The sequence below is a fragment of the Trichosurus vulpecula genome, chromosome 3, assembly GCF_011100635.1.
Source record: "Trichosurus vulpecula isolate mTriVul1 chromosome 3, mTriVul1.pri, whole genome shotgun sequence".
Taxonomy (NCBI): domain Eukaryota; kingdom Metazoa; phylum Chordata; class Mammalia; order Diprotodontia; family Phalangeridae; genus Trichosurus; species Trichosurus vulpecula.
In genome coordinates this window covers 345,344,895-345,361,659 of record NC_050575.1, presented here as the reverse complement: position 1 = coordinate 345,361,659, position 16,765 = coordinate 345,344,895, and the positions used below count along the sequence as shown (strand labels likewise).

General features: G+C 45.2%; 1 protein-coding gene across 2 annotated transcripts in view; it reads left to right on the top strand.

Moving 5' to 3' along the window:
• The window catches only part of TTC7A (tetratricopeptide repeat domain 7A), a 204,427-nt gene that overhangs the window by 60,622 nt on the left and 127,040 nt on the right, over positions 1-16,765 (top strand). For both annotated transcript variants that reach the window (XM_036752040.1, XM_036752041.1), the window contains exons 6-8: positions 6,377-6,455; positions 7,144-7,301; positions 8,058-8,121. In XM_036752040.1, the coding sequence (XP_036607935.1) occupies positions 6,377-6,455; positions 7,144-7,301; positions 8,058-8,121 (301 nt within the window). The remainder of the gene's footprint in view (positions 1-6,376; positions 6,456-7,143; positions 7,302-8,057; positions 8,122-16,765) is intronic.

Genomic DNA, 16,765 nt, shown 5'->3' with positions numbered 1-16,765 from the left:
ATTAAGTGTAGGAAATACCCTGTATCACAGATGTTAGGAGAAAGGGAAGCCTGAGGTATGGGATGTCGTGAGAAAGAGAAGAGCTCTTGCTGGAGACCCAGTGGAGATTCCTGTCCGATGATGAGGCTTTCCAGAAAACACCAGTGAGTCCCGGACCCACTGGCTGCGCCTTATAGCTATCGATAGGCTGGGCCGGGAAGAGGAGCAAGCAGGTTCCACCAAGGCTTCTGGAGGAGAGACGCAGTATTGTGGTCACTACTTACAATCACTAAATCAGCGAGTCTTTGTGAGACTTGTGTGTGCTCAGCCTTGTTCAGGACACAGAAGAAGCATTAAAACGGTTACTTGCCCCAGTGAGTATAGTTGGAAAGAATGTCAATAAAACTGCATCACACCTTATCTTGTTGGCTCCTCTTCTTAGCTCCAGTTTTGTTCATCAGCAGTATCCACTCAGTTAAATTGCTTCCTTCCCCACTAGAACTTCCCCGGGCGAAGACAAAGGAAGGATGCTCCTTGATCCTCTGTAGTGTCATAACCCTGACCTCTCTCCTTCTTGGGGAGTTGGGGTTGGTGTCCCATGGAAAGATGTTCGAGGCAGAGAAGATCAGGTTTGAGCTTGATCCCACTGCAGGCCCCAGTATGAGCACTGTCCTCCTACTGCCCGCTTGTTTAGGGTGCTCATGGTGAGTCCAGTCCTATGGATCTCTCCTTGAAACTCTTACTAGTTCATTTTACCTAAGCAAGCTTAGGGGAGTTCTTTCTCTTCTCCCCCTCCTCCCCATCACATATTGACATTTCATTCTATTTAGCTCAGCACCTAAGTGGAAGCCGTTTTATATGATCTCTTTTAATATTGAATCAGTAAATAATAATTCTTTACCATGCTCTAAGCCCCATGTAAGGCCCAGCATGATAGCCAGTGTTTATATGGCACCATATTGTTAGCAAAGCCCTTATATGTATGTTCTCATTAATTCTCACAAGATCCCTATGAAAGAATTGCTGAAGACACCATCATCTTTATTTTATAGGTGGGCAAACTGAGGATTAGAGAGTTAAGTAACTTGCTCCTAGTCATAAAGATGGTGTTGGAGGTGGGATTTGAACCCAGGTCTCTCCTGACTTCCAAGCCTTGCACTCTTTTCACTGGACTAGGAAGCCTCTTGTGGACAGCTGTCATGTGTTTTCTGTCTTGCCCCTACAGTACCTAGCTGGCCAGGCCCTGAGGATGCTTTTTTTTTTTTGGAGGGGGGAAGTCAGGGCAATTGGGGTTAAGTGACTTGCCCAAGGTCACACAGCTAGTAAATGTGTCAAGCATCTGAGGCTAGATTTGAACTCTGGTTCTCTTGACTCCTGGGCTGGAGCTCTACTCACTGTGCCACCTAGCTGCCCCCAGGGTGCTTTTGAGAAAGTTTTTCGTTGGAGTCTCAAGGAAGGCAACAAACATTTTTTAAGTGCTCACTATGTGCCAGGCACTGTGCTGGGAATACAAATATGAGCAAAATGAGATAGTCCCTGCCCTCAAGGAGCTTATATGTGAAAGAAGGAAAACAACATATAATAAAGGGCTGAAAAGTAAGGAAAGGTGGAAGAAAGAGAGATGCCCATGTGGGGACATGGTTTTGAAGCCTGCAATTCATGAACAGGGCTGAGAGGGAAATGAAGGCTGGCTTGGGCCTCTTCCCAAATGGAGGCCCCAGGAGCAACACGGGGATGGTAAAATCGGTATGCCTGTCTGAGAAAACTGCAGGGCTGAGAGGAGGCCTCAGGCACCCAGGGAAGTTCCAGGAAGAAACAGCAGCAAAAGTGTGGGGGTGCAGTCATTTCAGAATGGCAGGGAGGCAAAACATATTTCCCTGAAGTCGGAAGATCTCTTCTCTCTATTTCTTAAGACTTCTGGCCCAAAACTAAAACCAGAAATCATCCCCTTGATGAGTGGCTTGGTCCCTGGTCTGCCACTAACTTGATGTTTGATGTTAGGCCAGTCGTTTCACTTTCCAGGGCCCTGCCTCCCTCCCTCTGTAAGGTGAAGATGATAATGTCTCTTCTGCCTAACTCTTGTGAGTGTCATGGAGATTCAGTGAAATAATAAAGGGGAAGGCTCTCTCAGAAAGGTAATCTGCCTAAAATGGGCTCTTCTGGGGGCCAAGGAGGCCTCTCAAACTCAGGCCTTGGATTTTCAGGACAGGGAACCATCACATCTTCCCCCTCCCCCCCAAAACCCCCAACCCTCACAGCAGCATCCTTGGGCTAAGATGCCTCTCCTCCTCTTCATGTGTTTCTGATACAGTGCTAATTTGAGTTCCTTTTGGAGAATTGTGAGGGATGGGCAGCTCTGCTCAGAAAGGTCAGAGAAAGAACACAGGTCTTTGAAGTGAGGCCTCTCCCAGGGCAGCCAAAAACAGCTCTGATGAGCCTTGGTTGTACCTCACATCGTCAGCTCTGGACTTGGTGGGATTGCTATAGCCGAGCTTGTCAGGCTCTGAGGAAAGCTTGGGAAACCCCAACTGATTCACCCTGGGAGGTGGGTGTTTGGGGGAATGAGTGAGTGAATGAACAAACAAGCATTGGTTAAGTGTTTAGGGCCTAAACCTAAACCCCGAACGAACAAGGGGATTTGTTCTGCACAGTTTGGATTCAGCCAGAGGGCTGCACTTGAGGACCTAGAGGGTCACATGTGGCCTCAAGGCCGAAGGTTTCCCACTCCTGGTTGAGGACGTTTGCCGTTCCATTTCCTAGAGGGGCCAACTGAGACAAAGAGAAGCAGTGGTCTGCAGAAATTCACTGATCATTTCAGGGGTAGAGCTGCAGTCTTCCACCCCTAGGCCTTTGTACTGACTAAATTTTTTTTTAATTTAATTCAGCAACCTGATAGCTAGCTGCTTAAGGGCAGCTGAGTGGTGAGGTGGGTAGGACTCTGGGCATGGACTCTGGAAGACCTGCAGCCACAGATACTTCCTACCTGTGTGACTCTCGGCAAGTCACTTAACTTCTGTTTGCCTCAGTTTTCTCAACTGTAAAATGGGGATCCCAATAGCACCTACCTCCTAGGGTTGTTGTGTGGATCAAATGAAATGACAATTGTGAACCCGGCACACAGTAGACACTATTTAAATACTTATTCCCTTCCCGCTCCCTGCTATGTACAAAGCACTCTATTAAGCCTTGGGGAGACAAACAGAAGTTCAGGTGCTTCCCACTTTAAGCAGTTTAGCATCTAGGTTTACATGCATTCATTAGAGGTAATAATTTACTTTACAGAAGGCTCTGCTTTAGGCTTCCAGAACCCTAAAAATAGAAGTCAGTTTTCACCCAACTTTTCAAGAATCTTGCTGCACAGAAGTGGGGTTCACTTATATGCACAGGGGGCCTGGAGGGCAGTGCCCTGGGACACTGGATTCTCCACCTTAGGGTGAGGCTCTTAGATCTCCAGGTTTCCTTATGCTTAATGAATTCTCTCTGAGAGCAGCAGCTTGGATAACCCACAAGTCTTTTCTGTTTGGTTATGGAATGTACATGCTCGCACACACATTTCTGGCTTACCTTTCTTCTTCATAGCCTTGTTGGGCAGGGGAAAAGATAGATGGAGAGTTAAGAAAGAAAATGGTTGTGAGAATGAATGAGCCCCCATTTGTGTTGGGCTAGAGTTCTTAACTTTTGGGGGTCATGAATCCTATTGTCAGTCTGAAACCTGCGGACCCCATCTTGGAAGAGTGTTTTTAAAAGCATAAAATTCAATACAATGGGTTTTAAAAGGAGGTCAATTATATTGAAATATAATATCAAAATATCTTTAAAATCATATTCATGACTCCCAGATTATAATAGAAATATCCAGTAAGGAAACATTCATAGCGCACTGCCTCAAGGTGCTATAAAAATGAATTATACTGTATTACGCACATACCCACTTGAGGTGAGTTGTAGATATTATACTCACTGTACAGCCAAGAAAACTGAGGCACAACTAGATGAAGTGACTTGCCCATTGTGACAGCTCCGTTTCGGAGCTGGTGGAGACCCAGGTGTCCTTCCCCCGGGTCCAGCCCTCCTTCTGCTGCATTTCATAGCAGGCCTGTACAACGTGAGGGTTGAGGTCAGGAAGGTCACATAGTGTCTTGGCTCAAGCTTTCTGACCGTTTGGCTTTGCTCTTCTGGCCTTCACACCATCCCTGTTTTCATGGTCAGCTATTTCCTTTCCCATATTTCTCCCCCCCTTCCTTCTTCATCCTGGGAGACTTTGAAAGAAGGTGGTTCTCCCACTCTCTAACCTGATGGTGAGCCATTTCCCTTGATCTGACCTTCATCCTGTGCTGTGCCCTAATGGTTTCCCAGGTACTGTCCTGAGATGAGTTGGGGGCCTCACAGAGACCTCAGAGCAGCTTGGTCTTAGATTGTCATTCTCAGGAGGCTATGTGCTTCTTCAGGGCTGTGCTGTATGTTTTCTGTCAACTGCCTCATATGTACTAGCTCTTTTAACTTTTATTAATGCATCTTGGTTTTTATTCCATGACTGCTTGCCACTTAAGCACATTATATATCCTCTCTTGTACTTAAAAATCCAAAACAGTTAAGAAAAACTGACATCCGAGTAAGAGTATGTAGCATTTTGCACCCATAGACCCCCATCTCTCAACAGAGAGGAGAAGAGCATTCCAACGTCACTTGGAGCTAACGTGGATTGTCATATTTAGTTTTTTTTCAGTGTTGTTTTCATTCACATTATTAAGTCATTTTGTTTTTCTCCTGGTTATACTTTCTCCATTCTATTTCAGTTCATACAAGTCTTCCTATGTCTCTGAATTTCTCATTCATTATTCCTTATGGTGGATTAATTTTACTTTACCTTAATATGCCACATTTTTTCAGACATTCCCCTATATACTTATATTCAATACATTATTCATATGCCACATATTAATAATATATATTTAAATACTTAAATATAATTCACTATAGAAAATGCTGCTCTGAAAATTTTGTTATCCATGTGACCTCTCTGTCTCTGGAGTGGGAAGAGACTTATGGCAGGGAGCCCAATCAGAAGGCTCTTGTGGTAGCTCTTTCATGAACTGCTGAGGGCCTGGGCCATGCTGACAGCTGTCACGGTTGAAGGGGGGGATGTTATAAAGGTACAATGACCAAACCTGGACAGCAGAGCAGTAGGAGGAGAACCAGGAGACCGTTGTGTCTGTAGGAAGAAAGGGTGATCAGAACCTGTGGAATAGCCAAGGAGGGAGAAGGATTGAAAAAGGCCATTAGATTTGGCAGTTAAGAGATCATGGAGACCTTCAGAGAGAGCAAGTCCAGTTGGATGATGAGGACAGAAGCCAGCCTGCAGAAGGTTTAGAAGAGAGAAGGGGGAGAGGAAGTGGAGTCATCTGCTATTCGTAGATGGCTTTCTTGTGGAGTTTGGCCATAAAAGAGTGGAGAGCCAGTGGGTATGGGCATATCAAGTGAGAGGTTTTTGTTCTGTTCTGATTTTAAGTCCAGGGGAGACTGAGGGGTTGGTGTGCTTGTAGGCAGCAAAGAAGCGGCCAGCAGACAGGGAGAGATTGAAGATTAGCGTGTTGGTTCAGTTGATAGGCAAGTGCCTGAATGATGATGATACTAATAATCGGCTTTTATATAATTTGCCTTTACCTTCACTGTCTTGAAGCAGCCCTGTAAAGTGTGCAGTGAAGGTATTATTGTCATCCCTGGTTTAAAGGTGATGATACTGAGGCCAGTTTAATGACTTGCCCAGTGGCATATAGCTCATCAGTGTTAGAGACAGGATTTGAACTGGTATCTCCTGAATTCCAAGGCCCAGAACTCTTATGCAGTGAGCTGAGCTGCTTTGTGAACATGATGGGGAAAGCTCTTAGTGACTGACTCCTGCCGCTGGCACTCTAAGGCAGAGAAGAGGCAGAGAAGTCTCAGGATAGGCGAGCTATGTTAACATCTAAGCTATCTCTGTTACTGATAATAGCATTGATACGGTGCTTTCGCCAAGCTCTTTACATATATTATCTCCTTTGATTCCCACAAGAGTTCAGTGAGGTAGATGCTAATTAAAGTGACCCCCTCCTGGGAAGCCTGGATCTTTGTCCCCAGTCTCTGTGTCTTTGAGAAAAACAAAAACCTGGCAGTCTTGCTTGCTTTTTTCAGGTAAGCCTTGGACCTTCGTGGAAGGTTTGCTCTCATTTATCCAGTTATCAGGGGCCACCAGGGCTCCTGATCATCTCCTTTTCCTTTTTAACATTTATTCTCCCACCTGTTTCCAAATGGAACTGAAGCAACTGAGCTCCTTGCTCATGGAGTTTTTTTGGGTGTGAGGAGGAAGGCTGCAGTGGGGCAAGGCTGGCCATTGATATCACTTCTGCTCTCCCACCAGGGACATTGTGAAGGGCATGAGTGAGCTGCGTGAAGTCCTGCGGATTGTGGAGACTCGAGCAACCCAGAACTTCAAAGTGGTAACGAGGAAATCCTGTGGAGGCGAGAGAGAGAGAGAGGGAGAGAGAGAGAGAGAGAGAGAGAGCGCGCGCGAGCGTGTGTGTGTGTGCGCGTGCGCACATGTGTGTGTGTGTGTGCACATGTTTGTATTGCCCATATGTGGTCATAGGCTCTTGTAGAGTAATCATCTCCCTGAAATAACCTCCAGGCTCTAGGCAGATGCCATGACATGCTTTGGGGCTTGTTCCTGGCCACTCTGCCTTCTCATCATTGGTCCTTGTGTAGACTTAGTCCCCTTGGGCCTCAGGAGGTCACTTGGAGGCAGAGCTACACAAGTGTCTTTGCAGCCAAGGCACTCTGGCTTTTCTCTGGGATGATGTGGAGAGTATGTGTCTGAGAAATTCTGTGTGACATCCTCATAGCCTCAACCCTCAAGGAGTTTTGTCTTTTTGGGGAGGCTGCATCCCTAGACATGCAATTACAGCAGACAGTAGACAATCGCATAGACTAGAAATGCCTGTAGGAGAAGGGAAGGAATTCTGGGTATGGACTGGAGCAGTCCAGGAGAGGGCTTCCTGGAGATGGGCCTTGGGTGGAGCTTTGAAGGAGAGTGTGTGATGAATGACACAGGTGGATTGGAGAAGAAAAAGCATTCCAGAGGGACTGATTGTGGGAGAAGTGTTGGATTTGGCCTTTTCTCTCCATCAGACGGCCGCAAAGCAGCTGGCAGGAATACTCCTGCATTCCCTGAGTGAGGACTGCTACTGGGGTCCCCTGTCACACCCTCTGCCGGAGTTTATGGGTAAAGAGCAGAATTCCTTCATCACCCAGCCTCTCAGGAAGCCTGATCTCTATGTTGGAGACAAGTAAGCCCTGGCGTGTTCTGCTCTCCCCTTCCCCAGGAAGCTAAACTAGCTCCTGCCAGCTCTGCATTCAACCCTACAGATCCTCTCTGGCCAAAGTAGAGTCCCCCAGCTCACCCAATTGGTTTGTAAATGAATTCCTTCCCAGCCCCTCCACCCCTTAAAATAAATCAGGTGGGCACTCAGGATGCAGACTCAATTTTGGATCAGCATAAGCCAAGAATATCTGCAGGGTTGGAGGACGAGAGTGTGATGCGTTGTCAGGCCAGCCAAGGGATGTGGTGGCTTTCTGCTGCTTTGGATTATCTCTTATTTTGCTGGAGTATTTGTGACAGATCTCTCCTCACAGTACAGATAATTGAAAATTGACTATGTGTCTACATTTTCTAAGGCCTTTAGTTTGTCAGTGCCTATTAGGTGATCCTCCTTCCTCTCCTCTAGAACGTCCCTACAGTTTTGGGGAGAGATATTTTTCACCTTATTTGACAATTTAGGGTCTCAGACTTGAGATGTTTTCCTCTGTGGGAAGGCTCCGGGAGTTGGTCATTGGGGTTACTTAAAAGAGCTTGGAACCTGCTGCTTCTCAGAAGGAGGTGTCCAATAGCTTATGAATCATGCAAAAGCTGCTTCATATTTCCAGGGCCTCGTGTGAGGGAGACAGAGAGAGATGGGTCCCAGGCTGACCCCATTTTCAATGATCAAGCAGATTGGGGCTGAGGAGATGGTGTCTGAGTAGGGACTTGGGTTTGTGTCTTTCAGTCTCTACTGCCCAAATGACAACATCGAGGAGGCTTTGTTGGTTCTTCTCATCAGTGAATCCATGGTAAGCCCTGGGGGGTTGGTGACTCTTTGCCCGCTGCATGGGGGAAAGCAGGGTCACGTAAGGTACTTGGAGGGCAGCAGGACAGGGCCTGCTCCAAGCTGAAGTCAAGTTCTGCCTTGGGATGGGGGGGATTGGGAACAATGTCCAGGAGCTAGAAGCTTCACAGACTTGCCCCTACCCATCCTGCGCACCCCAGGTCTCATCTCCTGAAGCGTGGGACCTAGGCATGAGGAGAGGGTGGGAGGGATTGGGGTTCAGGGAATTCTCTTCAGTGGAGAGAAGAGGGTGAAGAGTCTGCCTCCATACCTTATCTACCTCCCATTAGTTTGCCACATGTTAATATCAGTTAGATTCACTGAGCCTTGATTTTCTGTCTGATCCTGAACTGCATGCTTTGAGGGATAAAAAGAGTATACAATTATAAACTACCTGCCCTCGTGGAGCTTACAGTCTAGTTGGGGGGAGAAGTTCTATGTACACATGAGAAGGTGACCAACAGTACCAGGCAGTGGATGAGAAGTGCCACATGAGTTGCAGATGATAGAAGAGCTCTAGAAATTCAGAGAAGAACACGTTAACTGTGGACTAGAGCAGTCCCAGAAGGCTTCATAGAGGCGAGATTTAAGCAGAGCCTTGAAGTGGGGATTGGATGTGTCGAGTTATCAAAACAATGGAAAGGACATTCCAGGAGAGGTAAAAAAGCATGGAAGAGGGGAACACCCATGTGTATGGGGGGGGCAGGGAGGATGCCAGCCTGGCTCATGAGGGAGATGAGGTAAAGACTTGGAGGGCCTGCCAGCTTTAGGAGTCTGTCAGCAGTGGGAAGCCCATGGTTTTTGAAGAGAGAATAAAAATGTTGTTTAAGGAAGATTAATTTGGCAGCTTGGTAGAGCTGGTAGAGCTTGACAATGAAATACTTCATCCTCCTTTCTATCCCAAAACAAATCTTCCAAAGCCCCCATACCATTTATAGTCTCAGATCCACAGAAGCTGTGAAGATGAACTGTTGTTTGCCCAGATCTGATATTGGACAGCTTTCCTAGTTCACTGACCACAAATCGGAGACCTTCCAACAAGTAGGTGGTAGGAGGGAAATGAAGCAACACAGACATAGAAACTACTGTTCGTCCAAGGTCCTTTACCAAGGTGGATGCAAGTTCAGGTCCCCCATTGCCCCAGCCTAGGTGGCCTGTGTCCCAGTGAAAGGAGTAAGATGTAAATGCTAACCAAGTCAACCCTTGTCCAGGAAGGTTTGCAGAATTGTAGACTTGTGAAGTGAGCAAATGGTTATTTATTGTAAGAACATCTGTGTGTGATTAGCTCACTAATTTAGAGCCCCAGCCCCAGGTTTGAGCTCTTCAAAAGCTAATAAGCTGTTCACTAATCCCAGCCACAGACTGACCTCTGACCCTAGCCATAAAATTGTAGTATCTCAGAGTTGGAAGTCCTTTGGTACCTCCCACCCCACGCAGGAATCCGCCCTTAAAATGCCCCTGGATGAGTAGCTCCTTCCATTTCATGAGTGGGCAGCTCTTGAGTATTAGAAACTTCGTCCTCCTTGAAGCTTGGCCCAGTTGGTAACAAGCCTCAGCCCCAGAGTGGTCACTGGCTGTGGCTACAAAATGACTCAAGAATCTTAGATGTAGCGAGGATCTTCAGCCATGGATGTATTGCCTCCCCAGCCTTAACTGTAGACGTGATCTCTACCGGTAGACTGAGCCCTAATCCTCCTGTAGACAGACTGCCTAGTATGGTGTGCTGGAGTTGATAGTCCTATTTATTGAGCACTTTCTGTTGCCTCCTTCTGTGTACCCCTGGACCTAGGTGGAGCTGCAAGCATTTAATTCAGATGGTCATTCTGCTAAAACACCCATATGCCCTAAACATTCAGCTGATCGAGGTCTAAGATACTGCCTTTTAATAAAAACCAGGACTTTAGATGTACTGCCACATTTTTGTTTACAGAAAATTTTTCTTTTATCCAACTATTTTTTTTCCCTTTTGCAATGACAGAAATAATTGGTAGGTAGCAAAAATTGGGAAGTGTTTGTTGACAGTGGGTGAGGTGGGTGGTAGTGTGGGGTTTTCCTTGAGAATCTGGAAAAATGCAAAGCCAAGGAATTAGTCAAGCACAGGAGGGCCTCTCTGTCCACTCAGGCCATTTTGCAAATTATCACCTTGCTTGGGCCCACACCCAACCTGGAAGCATGCCCTGGTAAATCTTCATAGGGGCCTCTTGAAATATTTAGAAAATTTGAGTCTTGTAGAGAAAACATGAGCCTTAGACTTGAGTGAGGATTGGAATGAACATGGATTTAACACCATCTTCACCATCTTCCCATCTCATTCCACCTTCCTATAGCCACAGGAACCCCAGACAAGAGTCTGGTGACTGCCTTCCAACTTCTCTTTGCTGTCTTATTGGACTTCTTCTCCCCGCACCGCCCCCCCCCCCCCCCCCCCCCGCCCCGGTCCATCCTCCTTTGTTCTAAGTGAACATAGTGAAGGCCAGTGGAAATGTTGAGTCCTGATAACCCAGACTTGATCCCTTGTTGGGACAACACAGCTCAGCTGCCACCTTTCCATGACCCAACGTCCCAGACATTCTTACCTGATCTTGATGCTGGCAAAGTTTTCACTGGCTTCAACAGGAACTGTGTCCAGGTGCAGATGCTCAGCTGGGGCAAAGCCTATCAGATATCAGGTGGCTGCCTTGGCATCTGCTTAACTTTTTATGGTATCTGAAGAATTAGGAAAGCTGCATGGAGAAGCCATTAAGATAGAACCTGCCTAAAAGACGTAATAGGCCTCTCTCCTTACCAGGCTGCCAGGCAGAGATTGCTGCAGCAGGGGATGTTCGAGGTTCCCACCTGGACAGCTTTGCTGGCCTGGTTTTTCTTTGTTGCCTGGATTAAAATGCCAAGGAGCAGCCAAAGTCATGAATGGGTAAAGAATTCCAAGTGTGGCTAATCCTTTACAGGATCTTTTTTGCTTTGGCTGGGCATAAAATTGAGAGCTGAAAGGGACCTTAGAGGTCATCTAGTCCAACCCCCCCCCCACACACAACCCCATTTTATAGGTGAGGAGACTGAAGCCCAGAGAGGTGAAGCCTAAGGTTACCTGGTGAGTAAAGTATAATCCCAGGAGCAGAGTTAGAATGGGGGAGTGGGCTGAGAACTCGGATTCTTTGGAGACACCTTAGTCTCATCACTTGTGCATTTGAGGACAGCACACTCTCATAGTAGTGTGAGTTTCTCTGCCTGTTCACAAGCAGGGGACTACATCATGGCCAATGATCTGTCTATATAGAAGGACCTCTGATTCTAAGTCTTGAGCACTTAACACTGAATCATGCTGCCCTTGATTGGAACAAATAGGATAAAACCATAGGGAAAGGGACCTTAGAGGCCATCCAGTCCCCCCAACTCAGGCCTAGAGAGATTCATTGATTGGGCCAAGGTCACACAGGCACTAAATGGCAGAGGGAGGATTTGAACCCAAGTCTCTTTGACTCCCTTGTGCTGGAAAGAGTCCTGGACTGGGAAGTCAGGAGACATGACTTCTAGTTTCTGTTCTTACACTGACGAGTTGTGTGACCTTCAGGAAGTCGTTCTATCTCTTGGGGCCCGTTTCCCTTTAGTGGCATGGAGAGAGGCTGGATCAGGGAGTTAGAGGATCTGGGTGTGAAACTTTACAGCTGTATGAGACCTAACTTCCCTGGGCCTTTGAAGGGGACAGAGGAGTAAGAGGTGAAATATGGACTAACTATGGGATTCTTAAGGTCTTAATATCCTAGGGCTGGGTTCAAATTTTGGTCTTGCACTGTATGACTCTAGACAAGTCACACATGTTGAAATTGTCTCTCCAATTATATTGTGAGCTCCTTGAGGGCAGGGACTGCCTTTTACCTCTTCTTGTATCTCCAGCACTTAGTGCAGTGACTGGCATAAAGTTGCATAAGAAGCGTTGACTGATTTATCGTTTGAAGCCACTTAACTTCTGAGCTCGAATTCTTCATGGGTGAAATCTGGATCTGTGTACTTGTCTGCTTACTTCACGAGGCTATTGTGAGAAAATACTTTGTACGTCTCAAAGGGCTAGAAAATCAAGTTGTTCTTATTGTTGGCACGGTGATACGGTTAACACAGGCCCTGATAGAGGCCCTAGGCTGCCAGGTGGCACTGTGGGTAGAGTTGAACTTTGGAGTCAGGAAGACCACAGTTCAAATGCTGCCTCCCACGCTGTCAGGTGACTTCATCTTTGTCAGCCTTAGCTTTCTCATCTCTCAAATGGAACTAATAATGGCACCTACCTCCCTGGGTTGTTTGGATCAAATGAATTACCATATGTAAAGTACTTTGCAAACTTTAAAGCCCCATTAAGGCCCATTCTCGCTCTAACATTCTGATCCTTTGTTAGGTCCTTGAGTTACCAATAGGACGATCCCCAAGTTCTTTTATGTGGACCCTTGGAACCTGGATGTGCATCTGTTTGAGTGAGATAGGGGTAGGGGTCTGGAGTTTCAGGTGCTTTTTTCCGTTTCTTCCATGTTCTCAAGGGCTTTTTAATTGTGTGTGTGTGTGTGTGTGTGTGTGTGTGTGTGTGTGTGTGTATGCATGTGTGTGTGGGGGGGGGGGGCTATCTATAGATAGATAGATAGATAGATAGGTATAGTTGCCTTAGCAATTCAAATCAATCCTCAGACCAAAAGCTAGAATCAACAGTGGTAGTTTGCCGAACGTTTTTCTTCAACAACTTTAACTCAGTTGGCAGAAGTTGGCTTTTTCTGGAGCCTTTTGATAATATGCTAGTTGCCTTAAGTGAGGTGGGTATGTTTGGCTGCTTACTGAGAGTCTAACTTGGTTCCTCTCTGAAAGTTGTCAACTTTACTCCATCCCTCAGACCTGATTCCGAGAGCATCTCTGGTCTTCAACACCTTGAAGCCCACTGGGAAGGAAGGTTTCGTTTATGGTATCAGTGAGAAGATTTTGTCTAATTCTTGACATCCCCAGAAGATTCCTTTGGGGTACATTGGGTCCTCTCAGGCCACCCTCCATGGGAGGGTCGACATGGGAAACATTCCCTGCGATTGTTCCTTTGGCCTTTGAAGAAAGGAGAAGGGTTCTGTTCCAAAGGAGAGGAGATCCGGTCCAAAGGAGACTTCAAGTTCCCTCCCGGAAGCTTGAGGCCCTCTTGCCAGGCAGCAGAATGCACTGAGACTTACGAAACTGGAGTGAAGTTTGGGGCGAGTAAATCTGGGGGCCGATGTGGGCTGGGGTGTCCGTCATCCCAGGAGATGGGAGATGTAACGTGTTATTTCTTGGCTATATATAATGGCTGCTCTCGAGCCAATGGTAATTATGTCTGCTGGGGAGAAGGAGAAGCCAAACATTAGAATGTCCTTCAGGGAGGGGGCCGGCCTCCTGAACTAGCTAGCTCCTCATCGACGATTCCAGGAGGCTTCTTTCCTCCTTTTGCTTCTGCCTCAGTTTTGACTAGTGCCTATAGAGGGACATAAGCGAAGCACAAAATCGCAGCATGGGAAGGCAACCTCAGCGGTCATCCAGGCCATCCCAGACCTGAATGACAATCCCCACTGCAGTCTCCCCAGCCTCTGCTGGAAGACCCTCCGTGGCAGGGAGCCCACTACCATTTGAGGAATCCCGTTCTTCTCCTCTCTTAGACTGAGAGCCCCTTGAGGGCTTGGGACTGTTTTTGTCTTTCTTTATACCCGTTGTGCTTAATGCAGTGTCCAGCACATAGTAGGTACTTAATTAATGCTTGTTGATTTAACTAATTCTAATTATTGGGAGGTGTTTCATGACATCAAGTCTAAACTGTCTACTTTGCAGCTTCCACCAATGGGACTTGGGATTCTTTTCCTCCCAGGCCACACAGAATACATCTAATCCTTCTTTCATATGATAACCTTTCATGTATTTGAAGACCACTATCGTGGTTCCCCTGAGCCTTCTCTTCCCCAAGCTAAACATCCCCAGTTTACTTAGACAATTGCTCAGAAAAATGAGGGGTGGTTTCTTTTTTTTTTACTTTATTTTTTTTTTAATTCTTTTAAAAAAATTTTTTATTTTCAGTTTACAACACTCAGTTCCACAAGTTTTTGAGTTCCAAATTTTCTCCTCCTCCCCAAGACAGCATGGAATCCAGTATATGTTGTACATATACCTTCACGTTAAACTTGTTTACAAAATAGTCAAGTTGTAAAGAAGAATTATGACCAATGGAATGAACCATGAGAATGAAGAAACAAAACCAAAAAAAGAAGAGGTAAAAAAGAGGGAGTAAATAGTTTGCCTCAGTCTGCACTGAGACTCCGTAACTCTTTCTCTGGATGTTGATAGCTCTCTTCATCATGAGTCCTTTGGAGCTGTCGTCTTTGAGCCTTGTATTGCTGAGAACAACCAATTCTGTCAAATTTAGTCATCACAGAAGCAATGTGTCTGTGGTTGTGTACAGTGTTCTCCTGGTTCTGCTCCCCTCCCTCAGCATCGGATCATGTAGGTCTTTCCAGGTTATTATGAAAGTATGTTCCCCATTTCTTATAGCACAATAATATTCCATTACATTCATGTACCACAATTTGTTTAGCCATTCCCCAATTGATGAGTGTCCCCTTAATTTCCAATTCTTTGCTACCACAAAAAGAGCTGCTATAAATATTTTGTACATTTTGTCCCTTTTCCACTTGTGTGATTTCTTTTGGATGCAGCCCTAGCAGTGGTATTGCTGGCTCAAAGGGTATGCACATTTTTACAGACCTTTGGACGTAGTTCCAAATTGCTCTCCAGAATGGCTGGATCAGTTCACAACTCCACCAAAAATGTAACAGTGTTCCAACTTTCCCACATTCTCTCCAGCATCTGCGATTCTCCTATTTTGTCATGTTAGCCAGTCTTTCAGGAGAAATGTGGTAACTAAGAGTTGTTTTGATTTTCATCTCTCTAATCAACAGTGATTTAGAGCATTTTTTCATATGACTAGATAATCTTTAATTGCTTCCTCTGAAAACTGCCTCTTCATATCCTTTGACCATTTATCAATGGGGGGAATGACTTGTATTCCTATAAATTTTACTTAGTTCCCTGTATATTTTAGAGATGAGGTCTTTGTCAGAGATAGTGGTTGTAAAAATTCTTTTCCAATTTTCTGCTTCCTTCCTAATCTTAGTTGCATTGGCTTTGTTTGTACAAAAACTTTTAAATTTGACATAATCAAAATTATCCATTTTGCATTTTGTCAATGCTCTCTGTCTCTTGTTTGATCATAAATTCTTACATTCTCCATAAATCTGACAGGTAAATTATTCCTTGCTCTCCCAAATTGCTTATAGTATCAGCCTTTATACCTAGATTGTGGACCCGTTTTGACTTTATTTTGGAATACCGTGTAAGATATTGGTTTGTGCCCAGTTTCTCCCATACTATTTTCCAGTTTTCCTTGCAGTTTTTGTGAAATAGTGAATTCTTGACCCAGAAGCTGGCCTCTTTGGGTTTATCAAAGAGTAGATTGCTATCGTTGTTAGTAGACTACTGCGTCTTGTGTACCTAACCTATTCCACTGATCCACCACTATTTCTTAGCCAGTGCCGGGTAGTTTTGATGACTGCTGCTTTGTAATGCAGTTTAATATCTGATGTGGCTAGGCCACCTTCCCTAGCATTTCTTTTCATTAATTCCCTTGATATTCTGGACCTTTTGTTCTTCCAGATGAATTTTGTTATTATTTTATCCAGCTCTGTAAAATAACTTTTGGTAGTTTGATTGGTATGACGCTGAATAAGTAAATGAATTTAGGTAAAATTGTCATTTTTATTGTATCAACTCAGTCTAACCATGAGCAACTGATATTTTTCCATTTATTTAGCTCTGACTTTATTTGTGTGAAAAGTGTTTGGTAATTATGTTCATATAGGCCCTGGGTTTGTCTTGGCAGATAGACTCCCAAATATTTTATAGTGTCTACAGTAACTTTGAATGGAATTTCTCTTTCTATCTCTTGCTGTTGGGCTTTGTCAGTAATGTATAGGAATGCCGAGGATTTATGTGGGTTTATTTTATATCCTGCAACTTTGCTAAAGTTGTTTATTACTTCATGTAGTTTTTTACCTGATTCTCTAGGATTCTCTAAGTAAATCATCATATCATCTGCAAAGAGTGATAACTTAGTTTCTTCTTTGCCTATTCTAATTCCTTCAATTTCTTTTTCTTCCCTTACTACCAGAGCTAACATTTCTAGTACCAAATTGAATAATAGGGGTGATAATGGACATCCTGGTTTCACCCCTGATCTTAATGGGAATGCGTCTAGCTTATGAGGGGTGGTTTCTCGAGACTTGCTTGGCTGGGCCTACAGTGATTGGTTGGCCTGTTGTTAAGGGAATTTATCTATGGGACTCCTGCAGAATCCAGTTTTCCTATAGATAATGGGCCTCAGTGACCTCCTTGTGAAAGGCCTGGCCTTGATTTTGATTAGGGCATTTCTCCAAGCATGTCTGTGTCCTCTACCCCTTTGGGCAGGCCTCATGTCAAGTGAGCACCACCTGACCTTTCAATGTGGGTAATTTATCCAACTCATCTTGATCCAGGAGTGAAGGACATGGAAGAGGAAAATGAGAAGAAGGCCT